We start from the raw sequence: 16,943 nt of genomic DNA, 5'->3' as shown, positions 1-16,943 counted from the left end.
GGTTGTGCACCATATTCCAGAAGTGGTTTTCAACCAGGACACAGTTGGGGAATCCCATAAACATAGGCAGGAAACATGTCTGGCTCTCCAGCCAGATTGGCAAGACCTGAAACGTCCAGGCTCTTTGGACAATTTTTTTTTTTTTTTGGCTGTGTTGGGTCTTCATTGCTACACGTGGGCTCTTCTCTAGTTGCGGCGAGCAGGGGCTACTCTTCGTTGCAGTGTGCAGGCTTCTCATTGCAGTGGCTTCTCTTGTTGCGGAGCACGGGCTCTAGGCATGCAGGCTTCAGTAGTTGTGGCACACGGGCTCAGTAGTTGTGGCTCGCGGGCTCTAGAGCAGCAGGCTCAGTAGTCGTGGCGCACGGGCTTAGTTGCTCCGTGGCATGTGGGATCTTCCCGGACCAGGGCTGGAACCTGTGTCCCCTGCATTGGCAGGCGGATTCTTAACCACTGCGCCCCCAGGGCAGCCCCCAGATTTGCTTTTATAGACGTTCTTTGGCTCAGCCGAGCCCATTCTGTTGGGACTTCACTGGCCCCATCACACCCATTTCAGGGAAGCCTCCCGATGGCCAGCCAGGAAGGAGCCTTTCAAACTTACGCAAGGCACTTGCGCCTCCCCGGTTTGACAGGCACCCCCACACGGGATGAGCCTGTCGCTTGTGTGCTTAAGAAGAGGGGTTCACTGCTTGTGGTCACTCCCCCCCGACCACTCTTTTGAATATCCTGAAACAATAGGGATGAAGAATATCAATTAAGATTATTCCTAGGCTCCTGAATCCGCTGCTGAACACGTAAAACCCTGGGCAGAGAGGAGCCTCCGCCACTTGGCCGGGGCAGGATGAGGCAGGCAGGAGGTCCAGCCAGCTCCTGAGGCCCAGGGGTCAGCCCCGGCCAAAGAGGAGACGAGCGGGCCCTCTCCCCACGCCACCCTCCCGCCATGACGTTACGCCTTCAGCCCCAGAATAGTAGAGGACGTTTGGGAAATTCACACTCTAAAAATATTTCCTTTTTTCATGTAGGCAAGATAACACAGGAGTGACAGTGGGTTACTAAGAATGCCGTTCCCTCATTATGTAACACGGACAAAAATAAAGAGTGTTCTGGGCCAAAAACAGGGCTGAGAAAGAGGAATGTGAATAAATAGCACTGACAAGTCATTATTTACTCAAACTGTCAAATGGCTGAAGAACTTAAGGAAAGTTCTGATCCACATGACACGTCACTGATTAGTCATGTGACTACGGAGGGAGCCCAGGTCAGTGTCCTGACAAGCGTTTGTAGCGGAGGCCGCGCAAGGAAAGGTAAGTCGCGCAGTGCACACTCCCTCCCCCGTCATCAGCCAGCGGTAAGACTGCGGCTCCCTCGCGAGACTGCAGCCCATCCTGTGTCAGGTGACAGACAGGGTGCAGGTCGCACTGGAGCGCCCAGCCGGGTACCCTCGCTGGAGGCTGTCGTACCGGCAGGTGGCTGGTTACGAACCGCTGCCCCTCAGGGGTCAGAGCAGGGCGTCCAGACTCACCCCGGCTTTCACTGCCCACCGCCCGGGCTTCTCCAGGTCCTGCCAGCGTCGCTTGCTGAATCTCTCACCCCCTCACCACTGTCGTGGTCAAGGCCACTGCTATCTCGTGCGGGCATCACCATGGCGACCACTCTAGTTCCTGACGGGTGAGTCTCATCTCCCACCTCTGTTCCTCCACTGAAAACCTTCCAGAGCTTCTCTGTTCTCACTCAACAAGCTCCAGACTCCCCAGAGGGGCAGGTGAGGTGCTGAACCGGCCGCCGCTTCCCTCTCTGCTCCGGCCACACCGGCATCGGGGCTGGGGGCCTCTGCAGATAAGCCTGCAGCCTGGAACGAGCCAGGACTCTTCCCAGGTTCCTGCCCCAGCCCTCCGCCTCGATCAAGTCTACTCAGCCTGTAACTGTAACTTCCTCCACGGAGCCGGGAGCCAAGGAGGGGGAAAGGAATCAAAAGAAAACCACTCGTTTGATGAGAGGGTAGGAGATTTCGAAGTCCCTCTCTTGTTGCGTCATTTCTATGAACACCGGCTGCTGGACGTGTCCTCACGCGAAAACCAGAGTTTGTAGCCAACAGCTAAGCGGTCATTTGTCCACAGCTGGGCCACTTAGTACAGCTAAGTGCCTGGAGCGTGCTGGGCACTTTTCAGATATTATCTTGTTTGGTTTTTGTAACACCCCATCTTGCAGAGGAAGAGGTTCGGCGTCTTGGGGCTGATAAAAGCTGGGATTTGATCTCTCTTGGGCCAGGCCTGTGCTTCTGCCATCAGGCCCAGGGCCTACCAGCAACTAGAGGGGCACGCATCCATCTGGATGGCTTTTGAACGACGCTTTTAGGGGTTGAACTGTGACCCCAGCGCCCATCCAAAAAAGTAAGATATGTTGAAGTCCTAACTCCAGTACTTCAGACCGTGACCTTGTTTGGAAATAAGGTCACTGCAGACGTAACTAGTTCAGATGAGGTCATACTGGAGCATGATGGCTGGTGTCAAAAAAACCAGACTCACGGTGGGGTGGAGGGACACTGCCATGTGATGACAGAGGCAGAGACAGAAGCGCTGCAGCTGGGAGCCAAGGAACAAGGACGCCAGCAACCACCGGCAGCTAGAAACGGGCAAGGCAGGCTCCTTCCCTACACACTTCAGGGGGAGCACCGTCCTGCCAACACCTTGATTGCCAACTTGGAGCCTCCAGAACTGTGAGACAATAAATTTCTGCCATTTTTATGCCACCCAGGTTGTGACACTTTGTTACCGCAGCCTTAGGAAACTAATACAGTGGCGAATTCTCTTTTTCCTCTCCTGGGAAATACTTTTTATCACAGGCCTGCTCAGTACTACAGACGGTCAACTCACCAGCTTTGAACCCAACTAACAGCATCTGCAGCACCAGCCGGCCCAGCCTGCACGGGGCTCCCTCACAGGCCATTCGTCTACCTTATTCTGGGACAAAGATGGAGACAAACCTGCAAACTTAAACAAAAAATAAACATTCTATCATGGTTTTGCATGAAAAAAAAAATCGAGCTTTTTTTTTTCCAACCTGATAGGGCAGATATGTACCTTCCTTTGAGAGGCTCACTCAGCTGGAAAGCCGCAGAGGGAAACGTGCCTCTGAGTCGACATTAAGATCTCCGCCAGGAACTGCCGAGGTTGGCCTCGGGGAGGGGACGAGAGGGGCACGTCCCCAGAGACCCAATCCGAGACTGAGCTACATTCCTGTCCTCTCCAGGTAGGGGCCAAGTAGGGGCCTTCGGTCCGGCTGCCTTCCTTGGCAGGTAAGCTCAGCCCGGGTTGATCCCTGCAGTAGGCAAGCCTTCATTGGGGAATTTATCCACGACCACCAGTCAGACATCACAAGCTCCCAGGGGAAAAACTGCTGGCAAAGAAGTTGTGTTAATATGAACTAGCTTTATTTTGTATTTCAAGAATTAGGCCAGCCCACTTTCACAGGCTGATGCCAAGCTCCATTTCTCAGAGCTAGAGAAATGCTGGCAGCAGCCTTTGGCTTTCAGGAGCTAATATCCTGCGATACTCTGGTTTTATGGTGCCCAGTGACAAAGAAATCGAGTTGAGAAGATTCAAACACAACAGTTTTGCCACTGAGATGCATTCATTCATTCACTGTTTGCTGAATGCCAAGTCCTATCCATTACCCTGCATGCCCAGAAGAAAGGCGCAGGCAGCAAGAGCGGGTTACAGATGGCTTGAAACAGACTAAACTGGCTTCGTGCTCTCGCCCTCTTCCTCATCCCACCCTCCTGCCCCTACCCCGTCCTCCAATTCCTGGCAAGGAAGAGTACACAGCAACCAAAACCCCATCTGGTTTAGGGAGGAAGTGTTAAGTGCACCCACCGGTTGGAGGGGACACGAATCTTCCCCTCCCGGTGGTCACCTCTGTTCTTTCCCAGTAAGAATTGTATTACCTCTCTGATTGCATTTGTTACTCTGCAAGCACAGATACACACCAGTCAGTGCTTAGGCTGCATCTTACTCAGTGTCTCAATGGCATTTGACCCAGCTGATCAACTCCCTCCAATTTTTTTTTTTTTCTTGGCTTCTAGAACATCACACTTCTGGTTTTCCTTCTACATCAGTGGTTACTCCTTCTCCGTGTCCTCTGGCTGTCCTCCTCCTGTTATCTGGTTCAATCCCCAGACCATCTCTCTGCATTGTGTTCACTTCTGAGTGATCTCATACTGTCCTATGGCTTAAGTACTGTCTGTATCTAAATTTCCCAATTTATAGCACAAGCGCTAACCTTTTCCTTAAACTCCAAACTTACACAATCACTTCTAACTGTATTAGTTATCTATTGCTGTATAACAAATGGCCCCCAAATTCAGAAGCTTAAAATAACAAACATTCTCACGGTTTCTGAGGGTCGGCAAACCACAAGCAGCTTAGCCTGGCAGTTCTGGTGCAAGGTCCCTCAGGAGGCTGCAGTCTTCTGAGACTGGGGAGAATCCACTTCCAAGCTCACATGGCTTCTGGCAGGAGCCCCCCTTCCTCAGGATGTGGGCCTCTCCCTATGGTTGTTTGTGACCTGGCAGTCGACTTCCCCCAGAGTGAGTGATCCGAGAGAGAAAGCCACTCTGAGACTAATGTCTTTCCTAACCTAATCTTGGGAGAGACATACCAACACTTTTTCCGTGTTCTGTGCATCACAAAGCCCAGCTCTGGTACAATTTTTGGGGGGTGGAAACTACACGAGGGTGTGAATACCAGGAGGGAGGAGGTGGGGAGCCACTGCGGCCATCTCAGACGCTGGCTACCCCAGGTGGATCTAATTGTTAGCTCAAAGTTAGCATATCCTAACTCCAAATCTCTATTCACATCCTCCCCGCAAACCTGCTCTTCCCTCAGCCTTCCCCGTCTCAGTATGTGACAGCGTCACTCACTCACTCACTCAGGCCCCAAACTTCCAACTCACCCTTGACTCTTTCTCATACCCTCAGTAATTCCGTCAGCATATCCTGTGCATTCTGCTTTCAAAACGTGTACCAAATCTCGTCACCTTTTACCCCCTCCGCTGCTACCACTCCAGTGCAAACCATCAACACTGCTACTAGTTTCACTACTTGCACCCCTGCTTCTGCAGTGTATTCTCCACACAGCAGCCAGAGTGAAGAGTTTCCAAATGTCAGATCATGACACCATGCCCCACCCCCCCTTCAAGATTCTCCACTGGCTTTCCCTTTCAATCAAGAAAACAAATCCCAACTCCTAATGTTTAGTGTGATCTGGTCTTTGCACGTTTGCCCAACTTTCTTTTCTTCACCCTTTTCCCTCCCCTACTCTACTCCCTGGCCACTCTGGCCTTTGCTCGGTGCCTCTGACATACCACGTTTACTCATACCTCTGCCTTTTTCTATCCCGTCTGGGGTCATCTCCCAGGCGCCCACAAGGCCGGCTCCCTCACTTCATTCAGGTCTCTGCTCAATGTCACTGCCTCACAGGCCTTCCTTTATCACCTTTCCATAAACCACCACTCTCCCCCTACTCAGGTAATTTGATCATACTTATCCCTTGATGTAAATGCCATGAGGGCCTTTTATCTGTCCTGTTCACTGCTGTATCCCCATCGCCTAGGACAGTACCTGGCACATAGCTGGCGTTCAATAAACGTCTGCTGAACTAATGAATGGAATATAAAAATAAATGCTTAGAGAGTTTTAAAAATCCCATCCTGAAGAAAAATCTGGATTCCTATGGTGGTATAGGGACACATAAAGCGGGAGGGCTCATGTGAGGACACTTCCTGTTGGTTCCACAGGCACCTGTCAGGCTCTCTGCAACATGTTACAAAGCACAGAGGAGGGGGAAAAACCACTGACGATATAATTGCTACTTTCCAATTTAGTACCAGATCTAGGACGTGTAAATACTTCCTTAGCCTCTCCAATCCATTTAGTGTGGTCTAAAACCCACCACGTCTCTCCCTTGCTTCAAACTCACCAGTGCCCCGAAGACACAGCCCAAACTTCTTGCCGTGGTTTACCCACAACTTCCTCATCTCACCTCAGTGACCTCACCATCGTCACGTCTTGCCTCTTTCTACTCTGGGTACCTCACCCAGCCAAACTGAAATGCTGGCTATTCTCCAAAGATACATTTTCCTTTGCTCCTGAGTTTTTTGCACGTTCTGTGTTCTCTAGCCATAACAATCTTCCTACGCCCTCCTGTATCAGTTCGTTTTTGCAGCATAACAAACCACCCCAACTCTCTCTTCCTTCTGCAGGCTTCTTTGCATGTCTCACGGTTCCCAGGAGGAAGAGAAGGCAAGCCTCAACGTGCAAATACTTTTCAAGTCTCTGCCTGTGTCACGCTTGCTAACACACCCATTGACCTAAGAAAGACACGGCTAAGTCCAGATTGAAGGGCTGGAAAAATAAACTCCACTTCATGGGAGCAGTGGCACAATCACAATAAATTAGGGCAAGTGTACAGGGATGGGGAAATAACTGTAGTTCTTCTTCGCAAGCAATTTTCCATACTTCCCACCTCAGCTCCTACTTACCTCCTGCTCTCAATCTAGAAATCATCTCCTCTAGAAAGATTTCCCTGATCCCTAAAGCCTGACTGAAAAACCTCTCCCATAACCCCTCATATTCACTATTTTTTAAAACATAAATTTGTTTATTTTTGGCCGCGTTGGGTCTTCATTGCTGCCCGCGGGCTTTCTCTAGCTGCAGCGAGCGGGGGCTACTTTGTTGTGGTGCACGGGCTTCTCATTGCGGTGGCTTCTCTTTGCTGCAGAGCACAGGCTCTAGGCACGCGGGCTCAGTAGTTGTGGCACGAGGGCTCAGTAGATGTGGTGCACAGGCTTAGTTGCTCCGCATCATGTGGGATCTTCCCGGACCAGGGCTCAAACCCGTGTCCCCTGCGTTGGCAGGCGGCTTCTTAACCACTGCGCAACCAGGGAAGTCCTATATTCACTATTACTGCATGTATTAGTCTCCACTACCAACGAATGAATGAACGAATTACTAAATAAACACTGGACCTCCAGTTCATACCGTCGAGTTGACTGCACTCTCCATTTTATAGCCATGTCACCTCAGTCTTCCCTACCTGATGGGAAGGTCACTGAAAGGAGGGAGTCTGTTCAGTTTCTGTTTCACCTTCATTGCCTAGTACAGTACCTGATACGAAGTAGGTACTTAAAAATATCTTAAAATCAACAAACACGTAACTATAATAAAAGTAAAATGGGATAATGTCATTAAAAAAGGCACAAAGTGTTCTTGAGATCCCTGCAAGACTCAGCAGGCTGCAAATATTTAGGAAAATCTGAGACAGCATACAACTAACTGAAATAAGAACAAAATGCCCACTGGAGGGGAGAAAAGAAGAGAAAATTAGCCAGAGAAAGCAACACCTTCCCTTTTATTAGATTCACAACGCCTTTTTAAAGTCCAACCTCTCTTTGAAAAATGTTTTTTTGTTATTAACTTCCTCATTAGAAAGCAGACAAACGCTGTCCTTGAAAGGTACGTTTCTCCTTGGTTCTGCGCTCAGTCCTTGGGCCACACTGCGTGGTTTGCCAGCAGCGGTCAAACCCAGCATCTCAGAGAAGAGCGCCGTGAAGGCCAGGAGGTAATCAGCAAAAGCCTCCTACACTTCATACATACATACATATATATATATGCATATATATACATATATGTACACACACATTTACATTTTTTTAATGAAAATAATATAACAGGGTTTACAGAGCTCTATTAATTCTTTAAAGTTACATAGGCAAGGTCTATGCTTCAGTATAATCATTTTTCACTTTGGATTAAAGTGGGAATTTTAGGCCTAAAGATAGATTTAAGATTACCGAACAGAGGCCATATAGCAACACAGACTTGATAAATCTTGATCGTCACATAACTAGAAATATGTTGTTGTTATCCTTATGCTGGGTGCTACACATTCCCCATCGATTATTTTCATTTTAACTATAATACAAAAGCAAAACAGTTCACTGAAGTAATCTTCTATTCATTACATTAGCACATATGCCAAATTATACTAACTGCACGATAATCTCTGTGTTCAGAGGCTATATTTTTAGCGTGTGCTCCTCTCTGCTTCATTAAATACTGCAAGCAACCACAAAAAAAGGAATGCATGCTGTACAGCAAGAGAGGGAACAACGATCTGCTGGGTGATATCTTCCAGAGCAACCAAAGACAAAACAAGTCAGAGAAACAAACCTTACAAGAGATATAAAACTAATTTGCAGGGACATTTAATATATAGTTTTTTAATCGGAAGGAATACACTTAAGTCACAGTTACATGGAAAGACACATAGACTATGTGAAATTCCAGGCTTTCTCCTAGAATATTCAAAATGCTCATCAAAAGTCAATTAGTACAGTAAAGATGGCCACCAGGTGATTGAATGAACAGAATGTTATTTAGTATTTTAAAAATAGATTCTGGGAGTAGAAGCTACCACCAAAATATCCAGAAATCTGAGTTAACTGGTACTCTACTGTGCATACTTGATACTAATAAATATAATAAGTGTTTACAGAGACTATGAATGCAGGGCAATAGCCTAAGGGATAGTCACGGAAAAGAAGAAATGAACACAATCCTGCTGGAGGGAGTACACAGAACTCCTGCTGTTGTTTTGGTCTCCCCCCATCCCCCAAACAACAAGGGCCGTCTCTTTGGGGAAGAAATCTTTCAATAGCTGAAGCCCATTCCTCTGCCCCCACAAGACCCCAGAGAGCCCAGTGGAGAGTCTCTCAGATGCTGGTATGATTGATTCTTGATCACCAAACTGGACAGGTCCTCTCCATGGCCTCTCAGGTTCTGACTGGCACAACCTCCTTCCCACAGAAGAGGCGAGCACTGTCTGTGAAGCCACAAATGAGGGAGCTCTAGAAGGGTTAGAAGAAGGAGGTGTCTGACGAAAAGGCACCTGCAAGCCTGAAATCCTCTTTGGTGAGGACACTGTACACGCGCTGAGGCAGAGCCCGGGAGTAGGGAGCGGGGCGGGGCACGGTCGTGCGCAAAATGAGCTCCCGGCCCGCAGCGGGAGGGAAGTCTGCCGCCAGGTTCTGCCTCCTCTCTTCTGGGGGGACCATCCTCTTCAGATCCTCCTCCGGCGGAGCCATGGCTGCAGCCTTGAAGAGAATCACATGCTAGTTCAAGAGCAGGCCGAACGCTAAACTCAGATCATTTTGAAGGACAGATGAATAAGCATGATAAATACATAAAAATGTTCTACATTACTCAGTAATGCAGTCAGTTATGTTATGATTGCTCAAAAATCACAACACAGAAAATGCAAGAAGCTTGAAACACTGCATGAGCAGCCAGAGATTACAAATAAACTGGTGACACAGACAGAAGATAATGACTGCCAGGCAATCTGCTTTGGAAAGTGAGGGCCATATTCAGGCATCTGATGAAGAGGGACAATGGAGCTGCTCTGGTTTCTATACACTTCTTCTAGCAATGACCCAAGTCCAAGTCTGATATCCTCAGTCCAGTAAGGAACTGCTCTCCAGAGTCTGGAAAGATGATTTTTTATCGATTCTTTCAATTCTTTTTAAGGTTCATTTGTCAAATTAAAACTGAGGACACTGGTTTTGTTTGCTGGGTGGGTGACTAATGTAATGCGGAAGTGACAGAGGTCCTTGAAATGTAGCAGTGGCCACAAAAGAGAAGTTCTCAATATTAAAGGCATCTATTTTTTCATTAAAATTGCATAAAATACATATTCAACTAGAACTTTCATTTTAACTCTGATCACTATGTTTCTTTCACAATACCATCAATTTGGAAAAAAATAATTGTTTTGGCAATGGAAATATGAAATCATGTTATGCTAAACACCAGCAAGAAAGGTATGCCAAACCCAGACTGTTAAAGAGGTGGTTGGTTAGTCTTAATGACCTTATGAAGTTAGAGGGATGGGAAGGAACAAGGAACTGTGAGGGACAAAGGCTATTTTGTTACCTCATCAGAAGATTCAGTCAGCTTGAGAAAGGGTGAGAAAAGAAAACAGTGATGAAAGGGAAACAAGCAAGATGGTTTAAAAAGAGCTAGACAAGAGATTTCAAGATTATTTCAGAGACAGCATGCACTACATTAAGGAACATGATCCTATCAAAAGAATATCAAGACAAAAATACACCACATACGACACACCTAGCCGTCCAACTGAGCAGACAAATCTCACTACTCATGCATCTGCTGGTTCAAGAGGCAACGTACAGAGTGTCACTTAATGGGGAAATGATTCAGCAAAAATCTAGCTCTTTTACCGAAGATTAAGATACTAAAAAAAGTACTCATGTCTTGAAAAACAGATAACCCAATGAATTTAAGACTAGATGTCTGACTTATTCAATTTAGAAAGACTAAGGCAAAATCCAATCAGTGGTCTGTTTGCTGAATTCCATTTAAATATGGATATACCACTGACACATACAATCATGATGAAAGTTTATTAAAATGTATGATTTTAAGGAAAAGTTCTAAATATGTAAAATTACTGTAGGCTATAAAATATTTTCAGTGAAATTTTATAACTTTAAAAAAGTTAAAATCTTGATTTAATAGTAGAATTGATATAAAGTATCAGTTAATTATGAAAAATTACATGAATAAATTTGAATGGTTTCTATTAATTAGCCAGATATTTAAGAGGTGAGTTTAAAAATGTACCAACCAGGTGCCTGTTATATGGATTACAGTCTGCCAATTCCCTAAAAACATTCACTTCAAGGTTTGAAAGTTTAAAATATTTTAAAATTATATAATGTGGTATGAATGTACAATTTCAGTATCCATTAAAGAGGATTAGCTATACAATGAGCCCAGTGAAAAGATGATACACCCTTATATTTACTAATCTAGAAAGATAATTACATTAAGTGGAAAATAAGAACAAAGTAAACTATGTAACATAATCCTATTTTGTAAAATTTACATATATTTGTATACACTAGATGTTAAATGTTGACAGTGATCACCAGTGGGTAGTGAGATTAATGTGATTCATTTTTCAGTGTCATTAATTTTTCATTATAATTATCTGTATTATCCAAATTTTTACAGTAAGACTTTACTTACAGTCTCAGGGAAAAAGGTTATTTCCATATTGGGGAAAATAATTTTGCTTACGTATTTAGAACAATGATAGTGTTCTACTCTCAGCATTAAAAATATTTTATAAATACTTCAGATTTTAAATCCTCTTAACACACAGGTTTTAAAAAATGAGGAAAGAATTTTTGCAGTATGAGGAAAATTCATATTGGTGTTAACAAGGAAATGTGCTTATAAGCGCTGGCTAGTAAACTGGCAAATATATCATAGGATGTGAAAACAGACTTGGTTCTGGTTTCATGCCAGAGAGAAAAACAAAATAAATCAAAGTAAGCATCTATTGTTTTCTAGAACTTTAATTTATAAGGAAATACTTGGTTTTTAACTTGAAATCCTTAAATTTAGGGGGCCACCCATAAATAATCTCAGGTTTTAATTCTTGCTAAAATTCCTATCAGTATATTTGGCTATAATTTTGAATATATTCAAATTCAATATATTCAAATTCAAATTCATATATTCGATGCACTCCAGACCGACTCAAAGGAGACTATGAAGTTTTTATTCCATGTGTAAACCCATGAAAATTCTTTTTCTCATTTGACTGTGAGAATTATACCTTCAAAACTGGGCCATTCTAGTGTCATCACAGTGCTACATAAGGGGCACCCTGTATTTAGTACACTTCAAAATACTTTTATCAGAATCTTTAATATTAATGAGTCCTGATGTGAGAATCACCTACGGAATACCAGCGCCTCTTAACCAGTAAACAAGATCAGTACAGAGAGAATCAACCCAGAGTATAACTAATACCATCCTCATAAAAATCCAAATCTTAACAGTTTTAGAATGTCAGAGGTACTATACGATTTTTAAAACTTTTATCAGTAGAGGTAATGACAAAGGAAAGTTCTGAAACTGAGCTTTCTTTCTGTGCTGAAGACTGTTTTCCATAGTCCTAAAAATCTGAATCTTGCTCTTCCTTCTTAGGAACCCTCTGAAGTTAGATCTCTTCACCATTATAAGAATAGTTAGATTTACTAACTCCAAGCTAAGTTGTGAATCCATTGCAGTACATGGAGTTTAAAACTGGTAAAACTAAACTCTAATTTGAAAGTAGTAAACATTTTTTCCACAGCACAGCACTGGCCATTGCTAAACAAGTCCCTATCAGGTTCGTTAACAAGGAATTTCAGGCCATTTTAACTTCTGAAATTTAGGTACTAAAATAAACTTATCATTTTATTTAAACATGTAAGAAAGCAGATGGATTTCAAAGACTAAAAAGTTACTGTTGAGAGTCATTTCTTCAGTGTTCGAATCCAATGCTGTTATTAGCAGCTGTAGAATCGGACATGTGTGGGAATCAAAACAGTACCTTACTAAGCAGAGGCCTGGAGAGATCATGACACAGTCAATAAGGAATCTCACATACCCTCTGAGCGTTCACAAACAGCTTGTGAATGATCCTGCCAGCGTGTCCTCTTCCTGCACCGACAACTAACACCTCAGGTTGCTCCAAAAGGCAACTCACAAACCTGGAAGAGAGAGGTAATGAAAGGATAGATAACGAGCTGCTCAGTTCACACTGGGTCAATCCTCCCTGATTCATTTCGGGGACAAACCGTCAAAATGATACTGGCGAACCCTACACCAAGGCTGGAGTGGAAATTTTTTAACAGGACAGATCGACATTTGGAATTAAAATCGACTCAAATGACAATCTTACTGCCTTTCAACTGTTTCTGTAAATTTTTTTAAAAGCCCATCTCTGTCAAAGTGTAAGAAAAAATATTCAGTCTATTTCTTTCAGACTATAGAAGATGCTACACTAAATAAAAGATTTTTCTTAATGTTTTTAACAACAAAAACCACGTTTAATTTATACAGCAAAGCAATGGTCCTTATTTCTCATTTTTGTTCTTTTAAGGTGTATGAGTGTGAGTGTGAGTGTGTGTGTATGTGTGCATGCGCTTAAAATATATGTTTTGCTGGGCAAAGTCTCAATTGTAAACTGTGCCATTATGTGCTGGAAACACTCTACTTCCAAGTATATCACAGACACGTATGGTGGAGCTAAGAGAGTCGAAGGCACAGAGCCACCAACTCTGCACCACCTGCTCACTAACTCATACTGCTATTCTAGAAACAATTCCTGTGATTAGAGCATATTCTTCTCATTTAAGAGGAAGGAATTTTCAAGGGCAAAGAAGGCTGGGCGAAAATTTCAACAAAAGATATGATATTCAAACAAGAACTTGTTAAAAGCTATAGCAAATGCCTTGTCATATAATATTAATTATTTAGCATCAATAATGCCATTTCTCATGGAAAGACTGATGAAAATTTTAGTTATAACAAATTCAAGCTGCTCAAGTAGCTAATTTGGAAACACTTTATCACCTATTGAAACAACATCGTCCTTTCAAGTACCACAGGCAAAAAAGGACAGGGACCCACACTGACAGGCTCCCTTCGAAATGGTCCAAATCTTGGAAGGAGGAAAAGACTGACCCAATCATTTGCCTCATCATGGAGAGGCCATCTGGTCACTCTTTCAAAACATATTCACAAAGCACAGAGGATATGCACATTTGCTATCACAAATCTTGTTTAGAAGATTTAGTAACTCTTTAGTAAATCTTGTGTAAAAACTAGGAATATTCAGCAGAAATAGTTTCAGAACACCTCTGCCTGTAGTTAAGGGACAGTGAGAGTGGAAAGCAAAGCTCTGGGGCCCTGCAAGTAACAAAGAGTGAACAGCCAGTTCCTCCACAGGCAACTACGCCAAGAGCAAACAAGGACACTCCTAGAAAGAGAGACCTGGAAGCCTTCGTTCTAAAAGTGGGAGGAATGGAAACACGTGGCAAATACTCAGAGATACAGGAGAGGTCAAATCCTATGATAAACAAATATTTCTCTGTCTCTTGCTTGTTACAAAAAATAGAGGAACACTACAAAAGAATCTCAGTATTTTACAAAAATTTTCTGAAGAGAGTGGTGGCTTTTCCTATTGCAGATAAAAATGAGTTAATCAGATAGCAATTACCTTTCAAGATCTTCCTTTTCCTCCTCTTGTTCACATTTCTCAGTTCCAAACTTGGCTTTCAGTGAGCGGGCTCTAGCAATTATAGCCTCTACATTCGTAATTTGATGGATGATTTCCTAACAGTGCAAAAGGGGAGAGACATACATTGGAAGACAGCAAAAAAAAAAAAAAAAAAAAAAAAAAAAAAAAAGCAAAGCCTTTTAAAAATGTATCTTTAAAATAATTATTGCCACCTGGGGAGAACACTTGGAAAGATGAGACTTACTTCCAATTTCTTGTCTTCTGGATTGGGGAAGTGCAAAACTTTACTGGAATGAGATATTATTTGCTTTATAATCTTCTTAACTGAAGAAATGTTTTCCAGACTTTCTATTTTTAAAAAGATCAAAGCCATCATTAGATAAGTTAGGCAAAATCTACTTTTATTTTGGAAATGAACTAATGACTAATCAAATAAGACATTTACCTTCTTCCTTTACCTTGAGTATGGCTGCATGAATTACACAAGGTAACAGGTGCCTAGCAAGGTCTGCAGGTTTCTGTACTGCCAGATAGTGCAGCACCTGAAGGAGACACGAAGTTAGATAAGTGATCAATGCAGTTGTCAAAGAATAAAGCAGCCATTTATTGGGTTGGCCAAAAGGTTTGTTCACTTTTTTCCGTGAGATGGCTCTAGCAGCACTTAGTTGCCTTTAACTTCATTCGAAACAATTTTGTTAGACTGTATGTGACAGCTGTCATATCAGTATGCATTTAAAAAAAGACTTAGCAAAATTGGTGAATTTTTGTGTAGCCATTTTAATATTGAAGATGGAAAAAAAAAGCAACATTTTCAGCATATTATGCTTTATTATTTCAAGAAAGGTAAAAACGCAACTGAAATGCAAAAAAAAGATTTGTGCAGTGTATGGAGAAAGTGCTGTGACTGATCAAACATGTCAAAAGTGGTTTGCGAAGTTTCGTGCTGGAGATTTCTCGCTGGATGATGCTCCACGGTCAGGAAGACCAGTTGAAGTTGGTAGGGATCAAACTGAGACACTGAGAACAATCAACGTTATACCACGCGGGAGATAGATGACATACTCAAAACATCCAAATTGAGCATTGAAAATTTGCACCAGCTTGGTTATGTGATGTTTGGGTTCCACGTAAGTTAAGCGAACAAAACCTTGACCATATTTCTGCATGCAATTCTCTACTTAAACGTAATGAAAACGTTCCGGGTTTTTTTTGTTTGTTTATTTTATTTTTTATTTATTATTTGTTTTTATTTATTTATGGCTGCATTGGGTCTTCGTTGCTGCACATGGGCTTTCTCTAGTTGTGGCGAGCGGGAGCTACTCTTTGTTGCAGTGCACGGGCTCTAGGTGTGTGGGCTTCAGTAGTTGTGGCACATGGGCTCAGTAGTTGTGGCTTGTGGGCTCAAGCGCAGGCTCAGTAGTCGTGGCACAAGGGCTTGGTTGCTCCGTGGCATGTGGGATCTTCCCAGACCAGGGCTCAAACCTGTGTCCCCTGCATTGGCAGGCAGATTCTTAACCACTGCACCACCAGGGAAGTCCCAAATGTTCCATTTTTAAAACAGACTGTGATAGGCAATGAAACAATACAACAATGTGGAATGGAAGAGATCGTGGGGCAAGTGAAATGAACCACCACCAACCACAATAAAGGCTGGTCTTCATGCAAAGAAGGTGATGTTGTGTATATGGTGGGACTGGAAGGGAGTCCTCTATTATGAGCTCCTTCCAGAAAACCAAATGATTAATCCCAACAAGTACTGCTCCCAATCAGACCAACTGAAAGCAGCACTCGATGAAAAGCATCCAGAATTAGTCAACAGTAAATGCATAATCTTCCATGAGGATGATGCAAGACCACATGTTTCTTTGATGACGAGGCAAAAACAGTTACAGCTTGGCTGGGAAGTTCTGATTCATCCGTTGTATTCACCAGACATTGCACCTTCGGATTTCCATTTATTTCGGTCTTTACAAAATTCTCTTAATGGAAAAAATTTCAATTCCCTGGAAGACTGTAAAAGGCACCTGGAACAGTTCTTTGCTCAAAAAGATAAACCGAAGGCACTTTTTGGCCAACCAGATAAAAGAGTACCACTGAACTGACATCTGTAACAAGGGCAGAGATGAGCTCTCTTTTCTTAGTACTTATCGCTGCTCATTCAGGTAAGTAGCTACTACTCCCAAAGGTAAGAATAATGTTACTGAAAACATCTAAGAACTTCAGTCCTTAATAATGGTGAATACTCTAATTTTTTTCCTACTTCCATATGTAATACATGCAAATTAGGAAAATACAAAGAAAATTAAAACCACCTGCAAATTATACCACCTAGAATAATAATTGTTAGTGGTGGAGCATTTTCATTCCAGGATTTTTTAAGATTTTGAATATACATAATATATTAAGTGAACTAATATTAAGTATGTAAAATACTGTTTTGTAACCTGCATTCCTCAGTTAAGATTTCTAAACATCGCTAGTGACCTTCCTCTAAATTTTTTGGTTTTATTATTTTTTCCAAAATGGAAATTGTTTTATTATTTTTCTAATTAAAAAAACACACAGAAAAGTATATATAACACTTGGACCCTACCTTTAAGCTCCTTATTCAACAGCAGTAAAGACAAAAGAAATATAATCTCAAAATGTGAGCCTGGCTGATAAATGCTCACAGATCTCAAAAGTACATAAGTAAATGCAAAGAAGTATAATGCAAAAGTTCTTTAGAAATCCTACTTCCTAAGGAACAACACAGTTTTGTGTTTTTCTTCTCAGACTTACTTCTATAAA

General features: G+C 42.9%; 1 protein-coding gene across 4 annotated transcripts in view; it reads right to left on the bottom strand.

Annotated features, from left to right (window-relative positions):
- The window catches only part of RAB3GAP1 (RAB3 GTPase activating protein catalytic subunit 1), a 157,592-nt gene that overhangs the window by 29,267 nt on the left and 111,382 nt on the right, over positions 1–16,943 (bottom strand). For 2 of the 4 annotated variants that reach the window (XM_082465821.1, XM_082465820.1), the window contains exons 20-23: positions 14,599–14,695; positions 14,398–14,501; positions 14,133–14,248; positions 12,519–12,621 (exon numbers count right to left, since the gene is read on the bottom strand). In XM_082465821.1, the coding sequence (XP_082321947.1) occupies positions 12,519–12,621; positions 14,133–14,248; positions 14,398–14,501; positions 14,599–14,695 (420 nt within the window). Of the gene's footprint in view, positions 1–7,386; positions 9,148–9,985; positions 10,007–12,518; positions 12,622–14,132; positions 14,249–14,397; positions 14,502–14,598; positions 14,696–16,943 lie in introns of those variants that run through there. The other 2 variants (XM_082465819.1, XM_082465822.1) reach the window with 2 other exon arrangements.

The sequence above is a fragment of the Balaenoptera physalus genome (genome assembly GCF_965194825.1).
Source record: "Balaenoptera physalus genome assembly, chromosome: 6".
Classification (NCBI taxonomy): domain Eukaryota; kingdom Metazoa; phylum Chordata; class Mammalia; order Artiodactyla; family Balaenopteridae; genus Balaenoptera; species Balaenoptera physalus.
Note: the sequence above shows the minus strand (reverse complement) of the source record. Positions and strands in the feature narration are given on the sequence as shown.